General features: G+C 38.5%; 1 protein-coding gene across 1 annotated transcript in view; it reads left to right on the top strand.

The window, feature by feature from the left end:
• Positions 1 to 25,000, top strand: part of OIT3 (oncoprotein induced transcript 3) — a 339,559-nt gene that overhangs the window by 134,332 nt on the left and 180,227 nt on the right. The window contains exon 6 of the mRNA XM_044055987.1: positions 4,116 to 4,276. Within this exon, the coding sequence (XP_043911922.1) occupies positions 4,116 to 4,276 (161 nt within the window). The remainder of the gene's footprint in view (positions 1 to 4,115; positions 4,277 to 25,000) is intronic.

The raw sequence follows: 25,000 nt of genomic DNA, 5'->3' as shown, positions 1-25,000 counted from the left end.
TGATACCACTGTAATCCTCAGAGGTGGTGTGGATACAAGTACTTTCAAACCACTGCAGCAACCAAAGTCATGCAGTGTGGAACTTTAGTGCATGGCTAATTTAAATATGTTATGCTGAGATGTACTGGCCATAGTTGTATATATATATGACCCTTATAATTTTCATCATCAAGTGGCTCATCCAAGTCATGTCTACCAGAAAGTGTACACTATATGCACAGTAAACTTAACCATCATCTCTTTCAGAATAAATAATTTCACTTGTCACAGGTCTCTCTAACAATATCCACACTTATTTATTTCTCCACTAGGTCAGCACCAGAAATGTCCACTTTTTCAGCACAGCAGGCTGATGCTGACAGCAGTATGGCTGTTGATGATGATGCCATAACTCTCATATTTATGATACAGCCTGAGGATAGGGACACACAGTCACAAAGTATACTGGCAGGACCCCCTCCACCCCAAAATAACAGGTTAATTCCATAGTAGGTGAAATGGGCTCACACATTCAGCAGAATGAGGAAATGGCATTACATCGGGGGTGGGGGGGCACCATGTTGCTCAACACCAGTTTCTTGTGAACAGCCAAACAAAGAGACTACCATTTCAGAGTCACCAGTTACATTGTCATGCCAATTCAATGGGTTACCAGATGAAGACATATTTCTCATTCAGCTCCTGAGGCACACAAGGCTGTGTCTGCCAAGCACCAGATGTGCCACGACATAGTTCAGGCACAGGCCACTGCCACTGAGAATCAGTAGGGATGGTTAGAGTACTGTAGGGTACACATAAGGAATTTCCCCAGTATGTGGGAATGATGGAACCAGGGACAATACCATGATGGCACCCATGTGCATTATTTTGGCACACAGTGACCATGTTAACCTCTGTTCACACACTACTAAAGACTTACCAGACTCACAATGGAAACACAGCTGGATGTGGACAAGAGACTGCACACTCACATGAGGGATGAGAATGGACCAGAATGCAGGCAGACCTTGTCAGCCTTTTGTAAAATGTAGTAGAAACTCATTATGGAGATCAAGGTCCTGCAGGATTGTCCGATAAATGTCTAAATATTCCCCTATTTCTAGTGGATCACTCCATCACAGCAACTCAGCATTAAGTTCTCTTGCCAGCACTTATTCATGACCCCTGGAACCATCACCCACACTATCCTTAGGGGGCATTGTGTATTATACCTTGGATATATGTGATATTACAGACCTCAAGGAATAGAAGCCAGTCTTCACACAAGAGTGAATTTTTTCAGATAGGAATTTACATACAGAACTCTTTACTACACCTGGAAAACAGTGAATACACAGTATAAAACAAAGACAAATTTAAAAAAATCCATACAGGCTTTGCTCCTCATATTATTATCTGATCAGTGCAGAGGGGAGTTTATACCCCAAAGCCAGAGCTGTAACTGTCTTGTCTAGTGCTTAGTGTGCCAATTGATTTCACACAGTCAAATCCATGCCACCCCCACCTCACCCCCTCATCTCTTCAATTGAAGAGAAGAAAAAGAACTTTCACTTTTTGTTAAAACTGTAGCAATTAACTTACCACAGCTTAACACACATGAACACACATGAAGCACTGAAGTGCCTTTCTGTACTGACATTCATAAATGCCAGTACAGAAAAAAGAATGCAGGAACTGCACCTCTTGATAGTGCCTCCTAACACTTTGTGCCCAGGGAGGCTGCCCCATTCACCCCGTCCTTGCTATGTTTCTGCCCAGTGCATCTATTATTATATCAGCCTTTGTAATCCTGCCAGTAAAACTAGAACTGTTACTATGTAACCCTCAACACTGTACAAACAATGAGCTCAGCACAATGGAGCAACAGGTAGCACACTTACCTGTAGTGCAGAAGGCTTTCAGTTGTATTCCCACACCAGGAAGATGGTGCTCTGACACTGCAGTGCAGCATAAAGGAAGTACTGCTTTCCAAAGTTTGTCATTCTTTGGATGAGATGTTAAACCAAGAGCTCTTCTGCTTGAGTTGTTGGTAGCTCATGTTGATGTAAAAGATCATATGGCACCTATTGAAAAATGCAGGGGAAGTTTCCCAAAGCCTTGGCCAAATTTCACTTAGTTGTATAAATAGCACCTTGGGCCTCTCCTGAAAAGAGGCAAATTGTCTAGTGGGACTAACCTGATCAACAAAGAATGAATAAATAAATTTACCTTCTGATTTAACAAATTTGCTTTGAGGAAGATTGCAACAGTCTAATGTAATGTATCTTAACCATGCACCATAGAGCATAGCCAACAACACACATGGATGTTATGAGTAAGGTTCAAATCAGTCTTACTTATGACAAACAACAGTATGCAGTACTCACCTTCTACAACAATGTCTTTCTTCATTGTTCTATTTCAAAAACAGTAAAGAGGAAGCAAAACACAAAAAGTAATATACAGCTTTCCTGTCTGGAGACAATGTAATTCTCATGCTGTTCTGTATTCTATGAATTGAATAAATGAACCTGTGCATTCTGTAGGACACCTACATTAGAATTACTATTTGCCATCTGGCTACAACACCTCTCACATAAGCACCTCTCCTGCACCATTCTTGCTAAACATGGAAATTACTTCTAAAGACATTTATATGAGAAGCATATCAAAATGTGTGCTTACATTGATATGTTCAGCATTATTGTTTATGCCTTTAGCGTTTACCATAGTGTTGGCAGTTGATAGTTAAACATGACAGTGAAACTGTGCTGTCACTTACCACAATATAGTATGTAGTGAAGCATTCATATAAAGTTCTAGAAAAAAAACATTTAAAGTTGAGGAAAAAACTGTCTAATGTGCAGTGTCAGTTGACCATGTACCACACAGCAGAGAAAACAAGTAACTCTACACACATCAATTACTAGATGTGTGGGTTTTGTTGTCACTTAAAATTAGTGACTGTCATGGCCCATAGTTGACTAGAGGCCACCTCTTTGCCTGCAAAGCCATCTACTAGATGTCAGCCTGCCACAAAGGGACCCGTGGTACTACTGTCGCCTGGCCATCATCACTATCATCATTGGTGGTAGAAACAACAGTTGGAGCTGCACTGCCATCATGGGGCATTTGTTCACCAGGCCAACACATGATCATATTGTGCAGAATGAACATGCAGTAAACCTCCTGCATGTTGTATAGAGTTATACTGAAAAGAACTCCTAGACTAATCCAAGCAATGGAAATGGGCTTTCAGCAGGCCAAATACTCACTCAATGACAATCTGTGTGTGGGACAAGGTGGTGCTGAAGTGCTCTGCAGCAGCTCCCTTAATGTTACCAACTAGTGTCATTAGCCAACGTTCAGGTGGGTGGCCTGCATCATTTGCAAATGAAAGATGGGAGGGGAACATAACAAAAAATTGATGTTTACTCCTAAGAAATACATATTACACATTAAATACATACTTTCACTGCAATCGTGGATTTTTTTGTCATGTTGTGTAATACCATAGTTCTTCAGTAGTATTACATAAATGCAAATGCATTGTCTTCATATTATATTGTTGTTCATGGAGATTTTCAACTCAGGACTCCATTGAAAATGGGCTCTTCTTGGCCAAATGGAGTATCCTGGTAAACAAGCTGTAAAATAAATAAATACATTTTCAAAGCTATAGCTAAAGACTGCAGTATGATAAGGAAATTGCACACTTACTAACAAACTGACGTTGAGTAATCTTACCATGCAGGAAGTGGTGGGGTAGTGAGTTTGTGTGCCAGATATGAGAATCATGGGCTCTGCCAGGAGGCTAGTCTACCACATTAGTGATGCACCCTATACATCACACACTACCTGTCAGTTGATACCTACCACATACCTAAGCTCCATATGAATAGGATATTTCATAAATTGCCTCAGGATGTATAACTGCATAGTTGCATGGTTTTGGCTCTAGGATGTTTATGCCTGCATATTTTTGGTTGGTTTATTATGTATCTTCTGTGTCCTCTCCATTAGTTTTATATAATGAAGTCTTTTTAACATAACCAGTTGTAGGTCTATAATGAAGTCAATTTAACATAACCAGTTGTAGGTCTCCCATTTCTGAACCTGTCTTGTTTTTCCTCTAGTCCCAGTGCAGTGCAAGTCTCAGTCCATTGAGGTGGCAGTACCAAAGGACCTTGCTGGAGGACTGGATCTTTACCTTTCCAATTCTTCGTGTAAAGGGGTGTCTAATGGGACCCATGTCAACATTAATTTTAACCTCCGATCCTGTGGCACTGTTGTAGAGGTAGGTGCTAGGACCTGTATTCTGCTTAATCCAGTACCCACATACATTTGCACTAAATATTTGCTTAAATCTAGTCAGGTAACCATTTCTAGAGTTAACGAGCTTATGCCTCAGATATGCTATTTAACAAAACAGATTTTATTGATTAGTTCAGTGTCCACTAATGCATCCAATGAATTCCAGCACGCAATCTTCCATTCGTTCAGAAGCTGAAAGTTAGTTTCCTGCTTGGGTCCTTACAAGTAGTTAATGACAAAAGCAAACTGTGAGATACATTGGGATGCAACTTTTGTGTTGGTTACGCAGGATTGTGTAAGTACAATTAAGGATAGGTTTGTAAGCGATGATCTTTCATTTTACACAATTGTACATTAAAGCTGACCAAGATGACATCATTATCATTTTACTTATTCGTGTTTTAAAATGTTTTAAAGACACTGCATATTTCTTAAATTTCAAGGTCATTATATTAAGACTGTTTATATTATATTCAAGTCTCACTGAGTCTATATACACTTATGTATTACATCATTTTTAACTGCTAAAATCTAATAATCATTGGTGTGTAGTCAGCCACCCCCCTGTTACAGCTGTATAGAACTGCTCTGCTGCCAATCCATGTTTGGGAACAGAGACAGTTTACTGAGGGGTCAAGGGTGTGTTAATGTATATTTGTCACCTGGAAGAGTCCAGGGGATCAGAACAGCAATGTTGGATTTACATAAATTCTCAGTAAGCAAAGTGTGTTATGAACATGTTCACAGGTGCATGCAGGTTTACTGTAACATCATTGCACATAAAATGTCAGAAAGAAATATTAAACTAGAACCTAAATCAAGACCTATCTGTTCTTATAATAGAGTCATTCACATTAACAGAAGTGACCTGAGACCATGCAAGGGGAAAACATGAGTTCCTGAATCATAACTATCACACAGATGGTCCAATCTGAACCCTCTGTCCTCCTTTAGAAATGTCACAGCAATTAATGATAATCCCCCAGGGTCCAGATATATGACACTTGCATGACAAAGGTACCATTGAAAAAGCATGAACAGGTAACCTTGAACAAGCGAGAGTAAGGTAGCCTTGAACAAGCATGAGGCAGGTAGCCTTGAACAAGCATATGGCAGGTAGCCTTGATCAAAAATGAGAAAGGTAGCCTTGAATGGGAGCTGGAAAGGGTGAGTTCCAAGAAGCCAGAGAAAAAAAAACAGGAACTTGGTTATGGCAAGGAGTGTGTGCAAGCAACAGTTGCAGCAAAGATAAACTCTGGAAAAATTACATGGTAGATATTTGAGGAGATGTATGGCCAGTTAAGTGAAATACATTTAGTTGACTATGAATTCAACAAACACATTACTTGAAATGTCACTAGACTAGACAACATGAAACATTGAATCAAAGCTCTTATATACAGATAATGGTCTCTAGCCTGCACACATGCACATTTACACCTTACATGCAGGAAGAAGAGAGCCTCAGGATCCACTCTGCTATATAATCAACTCAAGACTATCCACACTATGATGAAAAAGGCTATTCCCTTGACATAGTGAACTTGGTATTTTGTTTTTTGCTGGGTCACATTTAACCAGTTGTGCATCATCAAACCATGACTTCATGAAAGTAAATGCCACTAGTAATGGATTATGCCAGACTATGTTTGTCATTATGCTAACTCTCATAATGTTTTCATCTGCTTTCTGTAGAGAAAAAATATTTTCAAAAACTGTGCCTAATATCTGAGGGATGTCACCCCCTGAATGTCTGCTGTTGTTATGCTCCCATTTCTTTATTTCTTTCTTTCTACCATTTAGCATTCTCATACAGGTGCTCACAATTGACAGACACACAGAATACTCACATGGTGATTTTCTAAATATATTCTCTCCACTGCTATAAATAAGAACCATATTTTCTGCAGAGTTATCATCTGCAACTGAAGAGTTATTTCATAATAAATATGACAATTGGTGCATAGGGCTAAAGTTGTGATCTGTAGTTCCTGTGGTACAGTGTTTGATTCATTCAGCCCTTATTTGCCAACTCTGTGACCTTGAGCAATCATTTAACAAGAGAGTACAACTGGGAATTTGAGCTAGGCTGTTCAATGGTCCACTGGATTGCAAGCCTAGTAACTACCTATGAACCAGAAACTCATCAAATTAATGTTCAGAATGAACTTTACTTCTTTCAACTCTGAAAAAAATTATATTTCAGGAGATCCTGACATCCTAACTTTCCTTGCATTTACATTTACATATTCTATTGAAATGGAGTCATTGATACTCAACTGATTTTTAGAGGAACTAACATTTTTTCCACTAGATTATTGGATTTCTTAATAATTAACATTTTTCAAGCATGATGGCATTTGTATTGATATTGAATAAAGAAAAACATATAGTCACATTGCATAAGCTATGTGTAAGACTATGTACATTTAATGACTTTACTTATCAAACTGTGTATTAACAAAGAGATGAATATTAATAACACAGACATAAAATCAAATGACCTCATGATACTGCTATATGCAGAAATAAATCCCTGAATCAATTATAAATGTAGAAAATGTCATAATCAAAAGTAAATCGTCTTACCATATCTGCATGCATAAGTTATCATTTATAAGTATCATCTATGTTATTGCTTACCATTTTGTTCTGAAACTTTTCTCCCAGGATCTCCACTAAAAGTGTGAAAGCAGTCCCGGTCAGTCATGCCCAGGAAACAAAATCAAATAAATAAATCCTTGCTATGATCCAAGACAGCTCACATCTTGTAATTACTGCAGACAGTAGCTACAGCAGAATATGATAGCCAGCTCACATAATAACTGAACTCTGTTGTCCTGCTACAATGACTATATATTAACAATTAAATGTTATAAAATGTTAAGAAAGAACAAAAGATACTTAACAAGTAGTAGTGAGACAGTAAGGATACCAAAAGATATATTAAATAGAGCCAAGTAATTATTATATGAGAACAATATAGTGAATAAGAAATTGGAAGTGAAATATAAAAGGAAATAAACTCACCTAAGGAACAGTGAATGCACTGTATACATGATATCCACAAATATAAATAATGTTGAAAAGCTACTATGTGGTTAAAGCAAGTAAACTACCCATTTACCCCTCAGCATTTATATCTATCTATAGGGACCACTTCTTTATTATAGCCCATCTCTTTTCCTGTACACTGAGCAATTAGACGCTCTGTTTGCTAAATGCTTTGAATGATTTGCTAACATTCTTGGATTTGAATAGGGTATAAAATTGTTCCAGTGTCATGTAATGATTTTCTTGGCCATCAAAACCAGCATATCAGTAACACTGTATTTCAGTAAACCTGGAGTATATCCATAGATTACCATTTCCTTTTTCTCTGCATCTGTAAGTGGATACATTTTCCCTACTGGGTTCAAAAAATCTCTCTCCAATGTCTATTAGTTGGAATACAATCCTACACTATCTGCTTCCAGGTAGCTGCAAGGTTACCCAATTGACATCACCATCAAGGATAGTTGAGTCTTTGCAGATGGAAGGAGATAAGTTCTAGAGTAAGGAAAAGGCAACAAGGGCATTTACAAGCAAATGTCCTCCATTTTGGGAGAAAAGTTATTGACCAAGGAATAGTCATTATATATGAGAGTAGTTCTTCTGTTAGATATGATCCCTTTTTTGTATGATATATGTTTTGAGGCCAAGAGACAGGGACAAATATCTGTAGCATAGTATTGCATACTAGCCTGCGATATTGTTTTTTTTTTTCAAGACCTCTATTGTCCTCAATGATGTAAGAATCTGATACACTAAGGCTGCTGCTGTTAAATTAATTTGCTTAGTTTCTAATGTTTGTCTTAACAGAGAGGAAAATTGGTAATGATAAATTTAGTGAGTAGTTGGCAGTGTATATTCTGCTAAAAGTTATAAGAAGGTCTTAACAAATGAAAGTTGCAATGTGAATGAAAGACTTCTTTCCCACCATGTATATCAGGAGAACTGCTGAAGCAAAGAAAACGTCGGGGGTGCTCCAAATAGGAGAATGCCAGTGGGATCAAGGTATACTAAAATTGCCTTATTGCCTGATACTGAGTGTTTAAATATTGAGAGAAACTAGTCATACCTGAGCATTTGAACTATCCCACTGCAGCAACATAAACAATAATCAGTGACCACATTTTGATTTATCCAGCATCTTAGATATCAGAGGTTGGAGAGTCAGGTATAAACTATAGACCATCATTTTGAAGGCTGTTATGAGTAAAGGCTTTTAAAATCTCTGAGAATCACTGCTTTATATGCAAAGAAAGGCTGGGAAGATGAATGCTGCAATGGTGTGGGAGGGCGTAATGCAGTCCAGCGAACCTCTAGGGAACCAAGGTTCCACCAACATTTTAATAATTTTCTATCCTATTTATTTAAGAGAGTGAAAAGGAGACTCATGAGGAGAGCCTATAGAGCCTATAGAATATCAGTTATGTTGGAATATAAAGTCATTTTCATTAACAAAAGCTTTAATTCCAAGCAGATTCTCCAGTATTTCCATTCCCATAGGTGTTCATCCTTTATGTGTTGAATGATATGGGCATTTATGTCCCTTGTTTCAGCTGTGGTGGTGAATAAATGAATATCTAGATATTTGAAGTGAGGAGGGTATAAGTTAAAGTCACACATTACCCTGTTATAAGAGGGTAAGGGAAACTGTGGGACATAAATATAGAATTTATAGGATGAAGTCTATACCCGATAAAATCTTCCTACCTTTTGAGAATATCCCAGCATAAGGGAGGGGACTGCTTTGTGTCATTTGAGAAAATCTGAAGATCATCTGTAAGCAATGACACCCCTCCTGAGCTGAAATCCTCTCACAATTTATGACACAAAGGGGACAATACATTCCTAAGGGTTCAGTTGCAAAAATAAAAATAACTGATGCCAATGGACATCCCTGCCTCACCCCTTTTGGAAAAATCTAAGCAACGTAATAGATATGGGGCCACTCTGACCTCCGCCTTTGAGCCTTTAGCCTTTATATATGGTCTGCATATTCTCAGTTAAGAAAGGAGTTAATCCAAAGGTTTGTAACACCTGATTCAGAAAGGCCCTCTGATATTGTGCATTGCCTTCTCTGTATCTACTGAAAGAAGAGCTATTGAGTGATAATGGAGACAGCCCTATTCTAACCATTGCATCGCTCTTAGAATATTATGTCATGAGACCCTACCCTTAACAATGTTGATTGGGTCTGTATGAATTAAGGTAGACAAAAGTTAACTTAAGCATCTCGCCCAGCCCCCCCCCCAAATATTTTACAATCAACATTTAATAGATATTGTCTTTAATTGCTAATTTGAAATGGGTTCTTGCCTGTTTTTAACAAAGTAAGAAACATGGATTGCCTCCAGCATGGTGGAACATTTTCTCATTTAGAGGCCAAGACACACCTATTCCAGAAAAGACTCAGAGCAGGGAGGTGAAATAATTTATATAATTCTGATAGTAGACCCTCACCACCTGGGACTATGTTTATTTTGAGTTTTTTGGTGGAAGTAATTAGTTCCTGTTTAGCAATAGGCTAAGCAATTGACTGCACATGATCTCCTGTCAAAGTATGTATTACAGGAAGTTTGTATGATAGTGAGTCAGTAGATAAAGGCCAATTTGAATATTTTAAATCAGCATATTCTCCTGGGTAATAGTTGTTGAACTGCCCCAAAATTCCATCTTCTGAAGAGCAGGTATCCTGACTACTCTGGCCTTTAATGGCCAAGGGTGTGATTTGCCTGGCTTTTGTCCAACATTTCTGAGCCATTCTAGGGGTATCTTCAGGAGAAATGTCATAGTGTTGGAGACAGACCCTATTAGTAGCTATTTCATTTTTCTGTTTAAGATATTCTGTATTTTCAATTTAGTGGATTTTAAGTTGGCAGAGAAAGATTGAGGCTGTCTATGAGACGTTTGAACTGCCATACTCTTATACTCCTCCTGCAATGATGCTAAGTTGACATTCCAAGATTTCCAGACCCCATTATCTCATACCTTCAGTCTGGCATGTAAAAATCCCTTGAAAATTTCAGGGAAATATAGTAGGTATCAAACCCCTTCATGTATGGAGAATTATTGTGTAATATCATCAAGGTATTTGATTAATTACAACCTTCTGGTGTAATATGAACAGATCCTTCATATTGTTGGGGAAGGTGGAGTAATATCTCTCAGGAGGAAAACATACCATGGTCAGAATACATATAAGGATTAACTGTAATGGTGGGAAAGAAATCCAACAATAAATGATTCATATAAAGTCTGTCTGTTTGGTTGGAGGTGCCATACTGAAATGGACAGTGAGTGAATTGCATACAGGTGGGATCAGAATAAATGCATATATCAATTTAAGACATTTCTGTTCCTCAAGTATTTCAATACTTAGCATGAGTAGACAGATATGGCAGATAAGAGGGACGTAACGGGGGGGGGGCATAAAGCAGTTAAAACCATCCATGAAAATAAGGGAGCCTCTACAGAAATCCTGTATATTGAAACAAGTGCCAGGTCATCCTAATGACAATAGCTAGGTGAAAATAGTGTCAAAACTAACCCTGCAGTCCATACTATGCATCCAGTCACTCCCTCCAGCAAGCTAAAACTCTCCAAAACATGTAGTAGTAATCGATTTTTTTTCTAATAGGGCTATCCCCCCTCCATTTAGCTAAGAGATGAGTGGATGAAGCTCTGATGACCTACCACTGGACCAATAATCAAGGAGCCTCACTCCTCGCCACTGACACCTGTGGGGGACATTTGCTGAGAGGATGACAGGTACACAAACAGTATTTCAAGATGCAGCTCTCTGCATCAAGTGCAGTCTCCCTTAAGAACACACAGAGATCAGAGTCAGTCTGGTTTCTCTCTTTTTTACTAGATCCCCAGTAAGACTCCCCACTGGCACAGCTATAGAGTTGAGTCCCTAGCCAAGGTTCCAAACCAAGTCCTCCAACACTCTCTCTATCCAACCAGTGCTTCATGTTCCTGTCCAAGTAGCTGACGCACACACTCTTGGGGATTTGTTTTACACACACACACACACACACACACACACACACACACACACACACACACACACACACACACACACACACACACACATACACACACACACACCTGGGAAAGGCTGGCACAGGTTTACTAGGTATCCTCCCTTCTGCCTAGAATATAAGGTAGTTATCACTGTCACCAGAACCCCTTCTGCCAGCTATGTTAAGGCCCTTAAAAAGGGTTTCCAATCTTACTGTGTAATATTAGTACTAATAAAAATGGTAGTTTGACCAAGAGCAAGGCTATTATGAGTGGCCCACACAGTGTCACCAAATAAATATGCAAGTACTCTCAAAACTTAAATATTTCTGCACAGATCAGCCACAATGAAAGGTTTAAATATATTTAATAATAAATAATAAAAGAACAAGATAATACTAAATATATATTCACAGTGACATCAGAGTTCAAAACCACATGAATTATTTAAAACAACATTGCAGGACAGTCTCAAACAAATAAATAGCTAAACTAAGCTTCACTGTATTACTGACTAAATCTAAGAGAATCACTATAACCTAAAAACTTACTAATAGAGCAAGGCAGGTGTGGTGAATGGATCTCTTAGGTGTTGTCAGGTCCAAGACAGACTGCAGAATACTCTGTCTCACTCAGAGACTTTACAAATTAATATCTATAATGTTACGGTTGGGATAGCTTCCAGAATGACATAATTTCTTGTTATCTGACTCCTAGTTACCAGGTGAACCCCAATGATGGAAGCTGGCAGTATTTAGCATTTACCTGTAAAAATACATAGACCTCAGATCTTTGGCAGATGCTGGAAGCCATAAAACAGTTGCATTCCTTCATTCTTTTAAGGCTAGTAATTAGTTCACTATAAAGACAAAACAGAAAGTTTACCAGCATAGACTCTGTGTCTCTAGCTTAATTGAAAACTGAAAGATACCATCTTTTATTGTGAAGCCTATAAAGTATTTTAATTTCAGCTATTTTTCTGAAATTTGATGGACTGAAATTAACCATCCGGTTTCCTCTATTAACATATAGATTTAAACTGTTACAATAGTGTATGTACATTTCTGTTCTCTTCCAGTAGGGCACACTGTGGATACATTTTAAACACATCACTCTATAAATACCTTTTCAACACGCACGTCTGTACAAGCAGTTTGATATACACATGACATACAGTTCTGAACATTTGTAACACAAGCATCTTATATAAATCATTTCGATATTCAACAATGACATATAATTATTTACAAATTTCCAGCTAGCTGTACTGGCACTGCATTCTTACATCACAGAAGCCACCAAATTATAGCTCCAATAAACTGTACTAGTTTAACGTGGTCATTATCTGACAGATGTGTTATTTGCAGTGCTGTGGTTTCAGGGTTGTTCGTTTTAATCCAGGACCGGGACTGCGTGACAGGGTAATTTATATAATTTACTTTTATACTAAATAATTTCATCTGACAATGTATATCTACAAGTAAATGATTCCCTATCTTTCGGCCTGGTCCAACCATACCTTCCAGAAGTGATAGTCTAAAAGAATGGTTTCAGCAAATCCTCTTACCCTGAGTGAACCTCACTAACACCAGCTATTAAGAAAGAGAGAGTGTTATGTATAACAAGTTAAGATATAGCTTTAGAAATGCAAATACCAAAACAAAAAAGCACTGAATAAGCATCATTATCATCATCATCCCCCTTTTTCCCATTTTCTACATGGGGTCAGGGTGTTGTGTCAGCTGACACTATCTCTCTTGATTCAATGCCACTCTTCTACCTTCTTTGACACTCATACCTATCTGTCACAGGTCTTCTCTCACGTGATCCATCCACCTCTTTGATTCCCTCATTTCCTCTTACTTTCTTCCTGTCTGTCCCAAATCTTCTTCATCAGATTGTCTTCTTCTTTTCTGCATGTGCCTGAACCACCATAATCTGTTCTCTTTGACCTTTTCTGCAATTGGTGCTACTTTACCTTCTGCTCTTATGTCCTCATTTCTTCATCTATTCTACAATGTACATCCTACCACCCATCTCAGGCACTTCATCTCCATCACCTTTGGCTTCTTCAACTGCTCTTCCTTTACTGCCTTTACTGCCCAGGTTTCTATATCATGCAGTAGTGCTGGTCACAACACTGTTTTGAACAGCTTACTTTTCAGTTTCTTTGACATACTTCTGTCATATAATACACCAGATGCTCTGTGACAGCGGGCTGCAGTCCCTCTGATTCTAGCTTTGACCTCCTCATTCATATTCCCCTGAATAAACAGTAAGTAGAAAATGCTATAAATATGAAAATACATAATTATACACAAAAGACTGATGAGACTTCTAAGATTACAGAATAATAATGTATCCAGTGATTCCCTTACATTGCCACTGGACTAGTATGGAATCATTATGCTGTGCCAATTAAACAAAACTAACAACCATTTACCAAGCTCTAGAGGCCCTTGGCATTGCCCATTTCAGGTATATATTTGTATATATTCTAGGAATCTGTTGGTCCAAAAACATCAACTGTCTGCAAATAGTAAGCTGACTGCTGGCTACCCTGGAGATACATGCTACATATCCCTAACTATAGTCACTAATTGCAGATTAATATTATCATGCATTACATGTGTCAGTCTGCTATATAAAGAAAGGCAGAGAGAATGAAGAACACCCATTACTCATATCAAGTGTCCTCAAGGTGGAATTGGATCAAATCCCAGATCAACATCTGACAATGGTTATTTGTCCTCTTGGATCAGGGGTCATATGCAAGGAACCATTAGCCATTCCCATCACTTAGTCATGGCTTCGCATGTTGTTTGTTATAGCAATGGCTCTTTTATCCTTGAAGAAACAAGGACTTCTGGTTGCTGAAGAATATGTGGGCCATCTAGTAAAGTTATCTACAGTTTTAGTAGACAGAGGGTTATTTTAAATATTTTCCCTTGAAGAAGGTGGATGAGTCGAAGCCAAGACACCTGTTATCCAAAACCAGCTTGAAGTAATTGTAATCAAATTAGATTTTCTTCCTCAATTTTCCTTTCTGCTGAAAAAAAGAAGGCAAATTATTACTGATCTTGGAGGGGCATCTGGACGGGGGGGGGGGGGGCACAAGGATCTAATGGCTCTCTCCACCATTATCTTTGGAGTAGTATTGACCATATGTGTAGTGGGGAATCCAGGACTGTAAAAACTGTAGTATATCTTTTTGTTCAGGCTGTGCTTGTAGAGAAAGGACCTGATTCAGAGACAGGACTGGCCACAATTGGTAAGACTGTGATAAAAAGGGCCTTTTGGTGCAATTTATTTATTATATTTATTTATTTTTACATTTGCTTACTGGGAAAGTCCGACTGGACACAGGTCATTTTTCAGTGGAGGCCCAGGGAGAAAAGCTCCACATTTACTTAATAAATCATAAGACAATGTACAATAACAGCTGAAAAATACAGAGAAGTAAATGACCAAGTACAAAAAATAATACAGAGGAATAGCAGGTAGTACAGAAAATAGCAAGTAGTAGGAAATAATACCAGAGAATACAATGCTGTATGAGGAAAGACATCTGAAAATGGTTATTAGCTGCTAAGGAAAGGAATTTGGGCTATCATGTAGGGTTACAAGGGCAGAGCCAGGAATTTGAAAGATATGTTTTGAGTAGCTTTTTGAATTGAGGGATAGAGCTGTTGGAAACAAAAGAGCTTGGGAGTTTATTCCACAATTTGTAAATGTACTATAAAAATAATGATTCACCAGCTGTGTTGTTTGCTTTGGAGACCTGTTAGAGGGATTTGTTTGGAAGAGCGGAGGTGTCTAGAGGAGTTGTATGGCTGTAGGAGGTTTAGAAGAGTTGGGGTTTTATCTGGGTGAAGAAGGATTTTGTGAACGAAGGTAAGTTGATTAAAGTGCAGTAATTGTAGGAGTTCAAGCCAGTTTCGTTGTCTAAGTGATGTGCAGTGATGGGATCTATATGAAGCACCAGTTGCAACTTTGGCTATCTTATTGTAGCAAGATTCAAGTTTGGCGAGGTCTGATTTGCGAAAGTTGGTTAGTACTGGGGAAGCATATGAGAAAGTGGATAGGAGGTGAATTCAGGCAATAGTGGATTTAGTATTAGTAGTTAGGAATTTATTGTTCCTATACAAGAGGCAGAGTTTCTTGTGGACCTTATTAATGGTTTGAGCAATATGTACATCGAATTTCAGGTTGTTGTCTATTTCAGTATCTAGCAGTTTGTGTGGATTGATGGGGTAATGATGGTTTTGTTTTTGGATAAGATTTTGAGAGGAGGGGATTTTCCCTGACTGAAAGAGAAGTTTTGTTTTGCTTGGATTAAGGATGAGGTGGGATTTTGTGAGCCAATGTTTGGCCAATAGTTAAGATTTCTGGGTGTATTTGTGGAGAATTTGAAGAGAGGAGGCCAAGAATATGAGAGTTGAAATGTCAGCATATTGGACTATGGTGGCAGGAGGCATGGAGGTATGGAGTTGATTGGTAAAGACAGAGAACAGTAGGGGCCCCAGGATGGAACCTTGAGACACTCTTAAGCCAACTGGAAGGAGGGGGAATAGTTGTTGCTGCCATAGGGTGGCTTGTTGACATCCTGTAAGGTCATTTTGGAGCCAGGAGATGGATGAGGGACAGTGGTTTAGGGAGGAGAGGATGTTGATTAATTTTGGATGGTTAACCATGTCAAAGGCCTTGGATAGGTCTAGGAAAATAGCAGATACATATTGGCCATTATTCCTGTGATGGTTAAGTGTGTTGATAAAGGACATCAGGGCTGTGGTAGTGCTATGAGAGTGGCGAAAGCCGTGCTGTGTATTTGTAAGCAATGTTTCCCTTTGAAGGTAGTCTGTGAGTTGGGTATGGGTGACTCTTCCAAGAATTTTAGACAGGGGGGATAAGATAGCAATGGGGTGATAGTTAACTCAGTGGAGTTACCTCCTTTGTGTAGGAGTATAATGTGAGATATTTTCCAGATAGTGGGGACTAGGTTTGCAATGACTGATCTATTTATGAGAATGGCTACTGGGTAGGCTATACCTTCTGCTGCAATCTGAAGGAATTCTGCACGGAGGTTATCAGCCACTAGGGTAGTTGATTTTAGCTTTTAAGTAGTTTTTTGGTTATGTTTACAGAGATTGGATGGAATAAAAACAGGTTGATGGAGGAATGTGTATGGGAGGTATTTTGGTTTGTGACAGGAGTAGGGTCATTGTTATAGGGCTGAGAGTTTGCGAGGGCTTGGATTGATTCTGTAAAGTAGGTATTGAATAGGGTTGCTACATTGACTGTGTTATTGGGTGTTGAAGGAGTGGGTCTAACTGATTTACCTGGGTGTAGTATGGTATTAACTGCAGCCCACAATTTTTGTGGATTATTTTGGTGTTTTATTTGAATATTATGGTAGTAATTGGTTTTATCCCATATCACTAGTTGTTTGGCTTTGTTATGTAATTCAAGATATATTTGTCTTGTTAAGTGGGATTTGTTTTTTTGAAATTGTACCCAGGCCTTATCCTGGGTCTTGAGAAGAGATCTGCATTCTTTACTAAGCCAGGGAGCATAGTTTGATTTAACTCTAATGGTTCTTGGTGGTGCATGATTATTGAGGATGTCTAGGAAGGTGGAATTGAAGTAGTAATCTGCTTCATCTAGAGGTAGTTGTCTGAGAGTTTCCCAGTTGCAGCTTTTGAGGGAGGAAATGAAGTTATTGGCATTGAACTTCCTTTTGTCTCTGATTTTATGGTAGGTGGTCTGGTGGATTTGATTGGTTTTAGAATGAATGAGAAAGGTTGTCTGGTGGTCAATTAGGTTGTCTGGGAGATATCTTGAGTGGCACATTAGGGTTGGGTTGTTGACTAAAGTCCAATATTGATTATTGACTGGAGGCTTTATCTGTCCTGGAAGGAGATGAGATTAGTTGGGTAAACCCATGTAGTTAATATGTGAAGATGGATTAGAGGAGGAGCATGTTAGCCAGTCAATGTTGAAATTACCTACGAAGATTGTCTCTTGGGGAAGAGAATTAGCTGCCCAGTGTAATATACATTCCAGTATGGTGATATTATTTCCTAGTGGAAAGTATCCACCAAGGATATTTATAATTTTATTGGGGTTGATTTTGAGCTTTGTGAGTATTATTTTTGCGTTTTCAAAATCAAGGGGTTTTATGTCTGCGAGATCAGGTGACAGGTGATTTTTAAATGGGATTGCTACACCTCCTCCTTCCTTAGTTAACCTGTCTTTACATATTATGCTGTAGCCTGGTGCTGTGATTTCATTGCTGTTAATGTTAGGTTTTAGCAAGGTTAATGTTAATGTTACGATGTCAGGGAAATAGATGGAGAGGGTGGCATGTAGGTCATGCACTTTGTTAGTGATACTCCTTGAATTAATATTGAGGAGGAGAAGGGATGACGAGTCTTTTTTGAAGGAGATCAGGAGTGGAAGAGATGGAGCTGTGAGAACTTTATTTTGGAGGGTGGGGCCTGGATTAGGGTGTATATTCCCAGAACGAGTTAGTTGGACGGCTAGATGTAATAGAAATTTGGAAAGTTTACTATGGAGTTTGGTAAATCTATGGGAGGAAGGGATCTTAGATATTGGAGATGTTATTTTGAATCTGTGGTAGACTATGTAGGAGGTATTGAAGAGAGTGGAGGCTATCTCAAAGTATGGTGAGTTACTGGGGTTAGGAAGAGGTGATGTTTGCTGCGGGGGGGGGGTGAATGGTGGTAGTAGTAGCAGTAGGGTGTAACTGGAGGTTAGAGAATAAAGGGATAGTAGTAGTATACTGGTGGAGATATGCACAGCTATATATGTCAGTGATTGGTTTGATGAGAGTGTGGGGCACATCATTTATGAGCTGTGTGCAGGTAAAGTGGTATAGGTGTGGAATGGAGGGAGGGTGATTGATATGTGGGTTGGGTAAGTGATGATGAAGATGGGGGAAGAAATAGGATGTGATGGTAAAAAAAGGGGTGAATATACTGGAAGTGATGGTAGGAGGTGTGTGAGGGAAGAATTGTCAGGAATGGTTGTCTGTAGGTATGGGTGTGGTTGAGTAAAGGTAAGAAACTATGAAACAAAAAACTATCTGTTGAATTAGAAATTAAGAGGCCAGGACATCAATTCTGGTACAAGGATACTTTGGTATGATATGAAAAAGAGAAAGAGAAGTCGGGTCAAAGTACAATATTTAACTTAATACATGTGAATTTTTATTCCTTTGTTTTCTTTATTGCTGGATTAGCAGTGGGGGGGGGGGGGGTTCAGTATGCAATCTGGTAACCTGTGCTTCTCACTAGCTACTTAGTGGATACAATCGTGGAAAAGCAGTAATGTCTGCTCTTAGCAATTTCGGACAGCTGAACTAGGTACATACACTTCAATGTGTGATGGTAGAGTGGATACTTGGAAACGCACTCATTTCCCAGCTAGATATGGTGCCACTGGACTTAAGACGCTGTTGTCCTCTGTTGCAAGGGGTGGCCGATGTGTTGTTAGGGTTAAAACTGAAAAAAAGAGAAAAGGTTATAGTAGGGAAGGAACAGAATGATAATAGGACTATGCAGTAAAGGGGGGTTAAAACTGCAAAAAAGGGAGACAAAAGGTTATAGTAGGGAAGGAACAGAATGATAATAGGACTATGCAGTAAAGGGGGGTTAAAACTGCAAAAAAGGGAGACAAAAGGTTATAGTAGGGAAGGAACAGAATGATAATAGGACTATTCAGTAAAGGGGGGTTAAAACTGCAAAAAAGGGAGACAAAAGGTTATAGTAGGGAAGGAACAGAATGATAATAAGACCATGCAGTAAAGGGAAGAGTAGGGAATAGGAGAACAGGTGTAATAGCAAACTGTAATTCTGTATTTAGTTAGTTAAAAACTACAGCAACAAACAACAGTATTTCTGATGCAAAACATTAGCCGAGTAACTGTTTAACAGCATCTACTCAAAGGCCTCATATATGGTCAAAAACATACATGCTGACATTGTTGGTGTAGAAATTCAATTAGCAGAGCTAACGCTCCCTATTCTGATTAAAGTTTGATTTCCTTTTAGAACAGACTGTAGAGTAGGAAGCCATAACAGTTATGAACAGCAAAAACAGCTGCAAAGGTAATCTGCTGACCAACAGTTTGCAATATAGTGTCAAACAGAGGATTCAACCATTTAACCAACAGTTTGCAATATTGTGATGAACAGAGGAGTCACTATCAATAAGTTATCTACTAATCAGAAATATAGTCACACTGCAATGGTCTAGACCCAGAACTGTGCCCAGTGGATTTCAATAACAGCAAGTGAACTGTTCAATGCAAACACAGCATATCAACGGACACATCAATGTAAAATGCCAACAATTAGCTGCAATGGGAACGTCCAGTAAACATCACAAAACAGTGAAAGTAGTCATGTTAATATCAGAAAACTTACGTGGTAAGCACAGGAATACCTGACGCTACAGAGCCCTAGTCGTGCAGGGGAGTATATTTAAAAATGGCACCAAATGCCATCTAAGATAGCTAAGGAGTTGGACATGATCCTTTTGGGTGGGGCAGAGGGGCAGAGCTCCAATATGAACTGAGAAAGGTAAGAAACTACAAAGCAAAAAACTATTTGTTGAATTAGAAATTAAGAGGCCAGGACAACAATTGTGGTACAAGGATGCTTTGGTATGATATGAAAAAGAGAAAGAGCAGTCGGGTCAAAGTACAATATTTAGCTTAATACATGTGAATTATTATTCCTTTGTTTTCTTTATTGCTGGATTAGCAGTGGTGTGGGGGGGTCAGTATGTGATCCGGTAACCTGTGCTTGCCACTAGCTACTTAGTGGATACAATCGTGGAAAAGCAGTAATGTCTGCTCTTAGCAGTTTCAGACAGCTGAAATAGGTATATACATTTCAGTGTGTAAAGGTAGAATGGATACCTGGAAACGCACTCATTTTCCAGCTAGATAAGGTGCCGCTGGACTTAAGGGGCTGTTGTCCTCTGTCCAAAGGGGTGCCCAATGTGTTGTTAGGGTTAAAAGTGGTAAGCACAGAAATACCGGACACTACAGAGCCCTAGTCGTGCAGGGGAGTATATTTAGAGACACATTAACTGCACTACAGAAAAATCTCATTATCTGCTAATTGTCTGAATTGCTCAACAATTATAGCAAGTGCTAAAAGACCATTTTCTGCTGCTCTTATGGTAGTCATCACTGGCAGACGATACTTCATTTTATCACAAGCACTCCCATCATTCTTTTCCCCTCATATACAAACACACATCCAAATACATCCAAACACACACACACGCCTAAATGCCATACCTCTTACCTATCCCTGAGTTTACTGAATGTTCCTGATGATGTCTCTTAAATCCCCTTGTCCCTTGTACCCACATTTGCTTGCATTTGGTCAGCAATGCCAGTCATTACAATTTCATTCTTCCTGTTGTTCAAAAAGTGCATCATTATGCAAGATCTGTTGCTCTACTAACTTTTAAGTTGATTAGAATAAGATTTTAAAGGCCCTCTAGTGTAATCTAGTGTCACTCCCACTTTGCCCAGAAGTCATGAGCATGGTCCTTTACATCACAGCCTCTTAAAGGCAATCAATAATGTCAGACATTAGAGTTTTGTATTTCTTATTGTTCATTTAATGTATCCAAGTGCAGGACCTGCATCTCTATTAATATTTTAAGTGGTTCAGTGTGCTATGTAGAAGTAATCCCTGCTGTTTAGTTCCATTCCCCAATGCATCTTCCATACTACAAAATGTGCCGTTCTGTCACCTTTCTGGTGGCACAAAAGTAGAAAATATTCCCTGGTGTCTAGTGTCCCATGTGACAAAAGAATGTACTGCCAGTACACCTAGCTGGAATTTTGTAAATTATTATATGTCATTTGTGAATATCAACATGATTTATATAAGATGCTTGTGTTACAAATGTATTAGAACTGTATGCCATGTGTATATCAAACTGCTGGTACAGAAGTGTGTGTTGAAGAGGTTTTTGCAAAGTGCTGTTTGAAATGTAACCACAGTGTGCCCTATTGGAATGGAACAGAAATGTACATGCACTATTGTAACTGTTTAAATGTATATATTTTAAAATTGGAAACTGGAATACAGGAGGTTAACTTCAGAAAAATGGCTGAAATTAAATTACTTTATTGTTATACAATAAAAGATTGAGCTAGAGACACAGAGTCTGTGCTGAGAAGCTTTCCATATTGTCTTTTGAGTGAACTAATTACTACCTATGAAAGCATGAAGGAATGCAATTCATTTATGACTTCCAGCATCTGCCAAAGATCCGAGGTCTATTTATTTTCACAGGTAGATGCTAAATACTGCCAGCTTCATCAATGGTTGTTTCATCTGGAAACAAGAAATTATGTCATTCTGCAAGAGATCCCAGCAGTAATATTTGAGATATTTAATTTGAGAAGTCTCTTAGTGAGACAGAGCATTCTGTATTCTGTCTTAGACCCAACATAAACTATTCCCCACACATCTGCCTTGCTCTATAAGCAAGTTTCTAGGGTATAGTAACTCTCTTAGATACAGTCAGGAATATAGTGAAGCTTAGTTTAGATATCTATCTTTATTTATTTGAGACTGTCCTGCAATGTTGTTTAAATATTTTTCTATGGTTTTAAACTCTGATGTCACTGTGAATATATATTTGGTATAGTCTTGTTATTTTATTATTTATTATTAAATATATTTAAACCTTTTATTGTGGCTGATCTGTGTAGAGATATTTAGGTTTTGAGAGTACTTGCATATTTATTTGGTGACACTGAGTGGGCTACTCCTAATAGCCTTGCTCTTGGTCAAACTGCCATTTGTATTAATAGTAATATTAATAATATTAATATTAATGTTGATATTACACAGTAAGATTGGACACCCTTTGTTAAGGGCCTTAAAGTAGCTGATAAGGAGTTGACTGCTGGCAGTGGTAACTACCTTATAGTCTAGGCAGAAGGGGGCACAGCTAAACCTGTGCCAGCATCTCCCAGGTGTGTGTGTATAAATCAAACCTCAAAGAGTGTGTGTGTGTCAGTTACTTGGGCAAGGACACAAAGTACTGGTTGGACAGAGAGGGTGCTGGTAGGTTTTGGCTTGGTCACTCAGCTGAGATCTCAACTCTATAGCTGTGCCATTGGAGAGTCTTACTGGGGATCTGGAGAAAGAGGGAGAAACCAGCCCAGACTGACTATGGCCTCTGTGTGCTCTTAAGGGAAATTGCACTTGATGCAGAGAACTGCATCTGTAAATACTGTGTGTGTACTTGTCCTCCCAGTGTACATCCCTCACTGTTGCCAGTGGTGAGAATTGAGGCTGCTTGACTACTGGTCCAGTGGTGGGTCATCACATCCCCCATTACATCCACTGCTTGTTCTTAAGAGGTGGGCAGACGTGTAGCTAAGGTGGAGCAATAGGAGCAGCTGAGCAGTTGGTAGTGCACTACCAGCAGTCAGGCCAGCACTTTGTGTGTGGCATAAGATGTAGCAAACTGCTTGCTATATGTTTCAAGCAAGAAAAAAAGATTGTTTTTAATTTTTTTTCTGTACTCAACAGTTGAGGGGGTGCCAGATCAGGAATTGTCACAGGACTGCAGAATAGATAGCTATAGCTCTAAAGGCTGGCAGTAATTCTCATGAATTAATTTAAATGTCAATTTATTTAGGAAGTTTTTTTACCTCATCTACCATGTCTTTTACAGCAGCTATTTTGATTTTTCAATTGTAGCACGCTCCAGACTCTGGTGAATAAACTTTTTATTCTCAGTTTTTTGGCAGCAAAGATGAATTTTGGGAAGCTTGCAAACAAATTATTGTTAGTATGCATTCCAGCCTTGGCAGATAATCATTAATGGCCATGGCTGGTCTAACTTCAGTGGTAAGCATATGAGAGATGAGATAATTTATAGTCAAATTTTAACCAGTTTAATACGTTAACTGCAATTTTTTTTCTCTATGTAATTTGAAAATCAGGTTTTCCTCAAAACTAATGCTTGCATATTTTTGATGAGTAACTATAGTCAGATTAACTCTTGGTAGGTCAGTTAATGTTAGGAAAGTAGATCTGAGAAATCTTTGGGATGTCCCAGAGCATCACTGTTAATTTATGAGTGATTAGAGAGAGTGTATTGTTATGCAGCCAGTTTCATATAAGAGATAATTTTGTAGATCTGTGATGATGCGAAGTGACATTTTACTTGGGCCAGTAATGACAGTGTCATCAGCATATAAAAGACAGTTAGCGAAAGTCAGTGGTCCTGGTGCCAGTCTTTGAGTTATGCCTCCCTAAGATGGCTTCCTGTGTTTGACATACAGCAGCTGCAACAACAAAGAATGTTTACTGCTTAGATCATTTTTAGAACTGAACATAAACTGCAGTGGAGAAATCACACTTGAGCTGTACATTTTCTGTAGAAGGAGGTCATGACTGACAGTCTCAAAGACCCTTTTTATGTCAACAAAGTTTGACCGTGTAAGCAAGCCTTTTGTCCGTCATGCTAAATATCTCATAAGTAATTGAGTACAGTGCAATAATGGTGCTATATTTTGGTTTAAATTCATGTTGCCTGTCTGTGAGTATATCTTCTTAGAGCAAGTGCTCTATAATTGGTCATAAATCATTTTTTTCTAGTATCTTAGCAGTAGGTTCAACCTTAGCAGTGGTCAGAAGTCATTAGCAAATTTAGCTAATGGGATTTTTGGTAGAGGATGGGTAGTTGTATGCAGTCGTTTTTGTGCAATCTTTTGTAGGAAGTCATAAGTTAATGATATAAGTCAGTGATTTACAAAGAATAAAGGGTCAGAGGTTCATACTTGTTATTAGTCTGCCGACTATTATAAGCCTAGCCAGTAAGTAGAGGTCAGAATCAAACCCTGTGTATTGTATCTGTGAGGTAAAGATCTTAAACATTATACCAACCCCACCCCTAATTTCATCGCCTAATTTAAATATTAAGGGATGAATAAATTGGTATTAGGATTAAAGTTGGTCTGTACTTTGTCAAGGTATTTTTTTAACTCGACTCTGTAATAGCTTTGAAACAGAAGGGCAGAAAAGAGAATAGTTGGTGTAAAATATGTAGTAGTGATTCTGTAACTAGGTTTGGAAATTAGTAGTTACTTGATATTAGGTGTTGAGTATGGTCTTTCTAATATTGTTCTGGATTTGTATACTAAAGTTATTCCTGGCTTTACTCTTTGGGGCTAGCTTGGAAGAAGATAGATCTGTATCAGTTTAATAGAAGGTTGTGGAGTTATAAAATGAGCACTTTGAACTGATCTGCAGTATGTGACAATGGCCTTGTTTATATTCAGTCTGGTTTCTTGTTTTTTTTATGATTTGATGTGTTTTTACCTTAACTTGATCGCTAGTGTCATGTTTCCAGTTTTTTCAGGCAGCACCATTCTTGAATTTGTCGGCATAAGTCAGCTGTTAGCCATGGAAAATGGCACTGAGCCCATTCTTGCTGCATCTGCACTAATCTGTCAGTCATTATGTTGCCACAAAGTGTGAATCATTTTAATTACAGTAACTGTCTCACAGTTAATAGACTCATATAATTTCTTGCTTTAAATGTTTTTCCAAGCACGTTAACAAGA

Source organism: Protopterus annectens, chromosome 14.part0 (assembly GCF_019279795.1).
Source record: "Protopterus annectens isolate FY-2018-M chromosome 14.part0, PAN1.0, whole genome shotgun sequence".
Taxonomy (NCBI): Eukaryota; Metazoa; Chordata; order Ceratodontiformes; family Protopteridae; genus Protopterus; species Protopterus annectens.
This window is presented reverse-complemented; position numbering and strand designations above follow the sequence as displayed.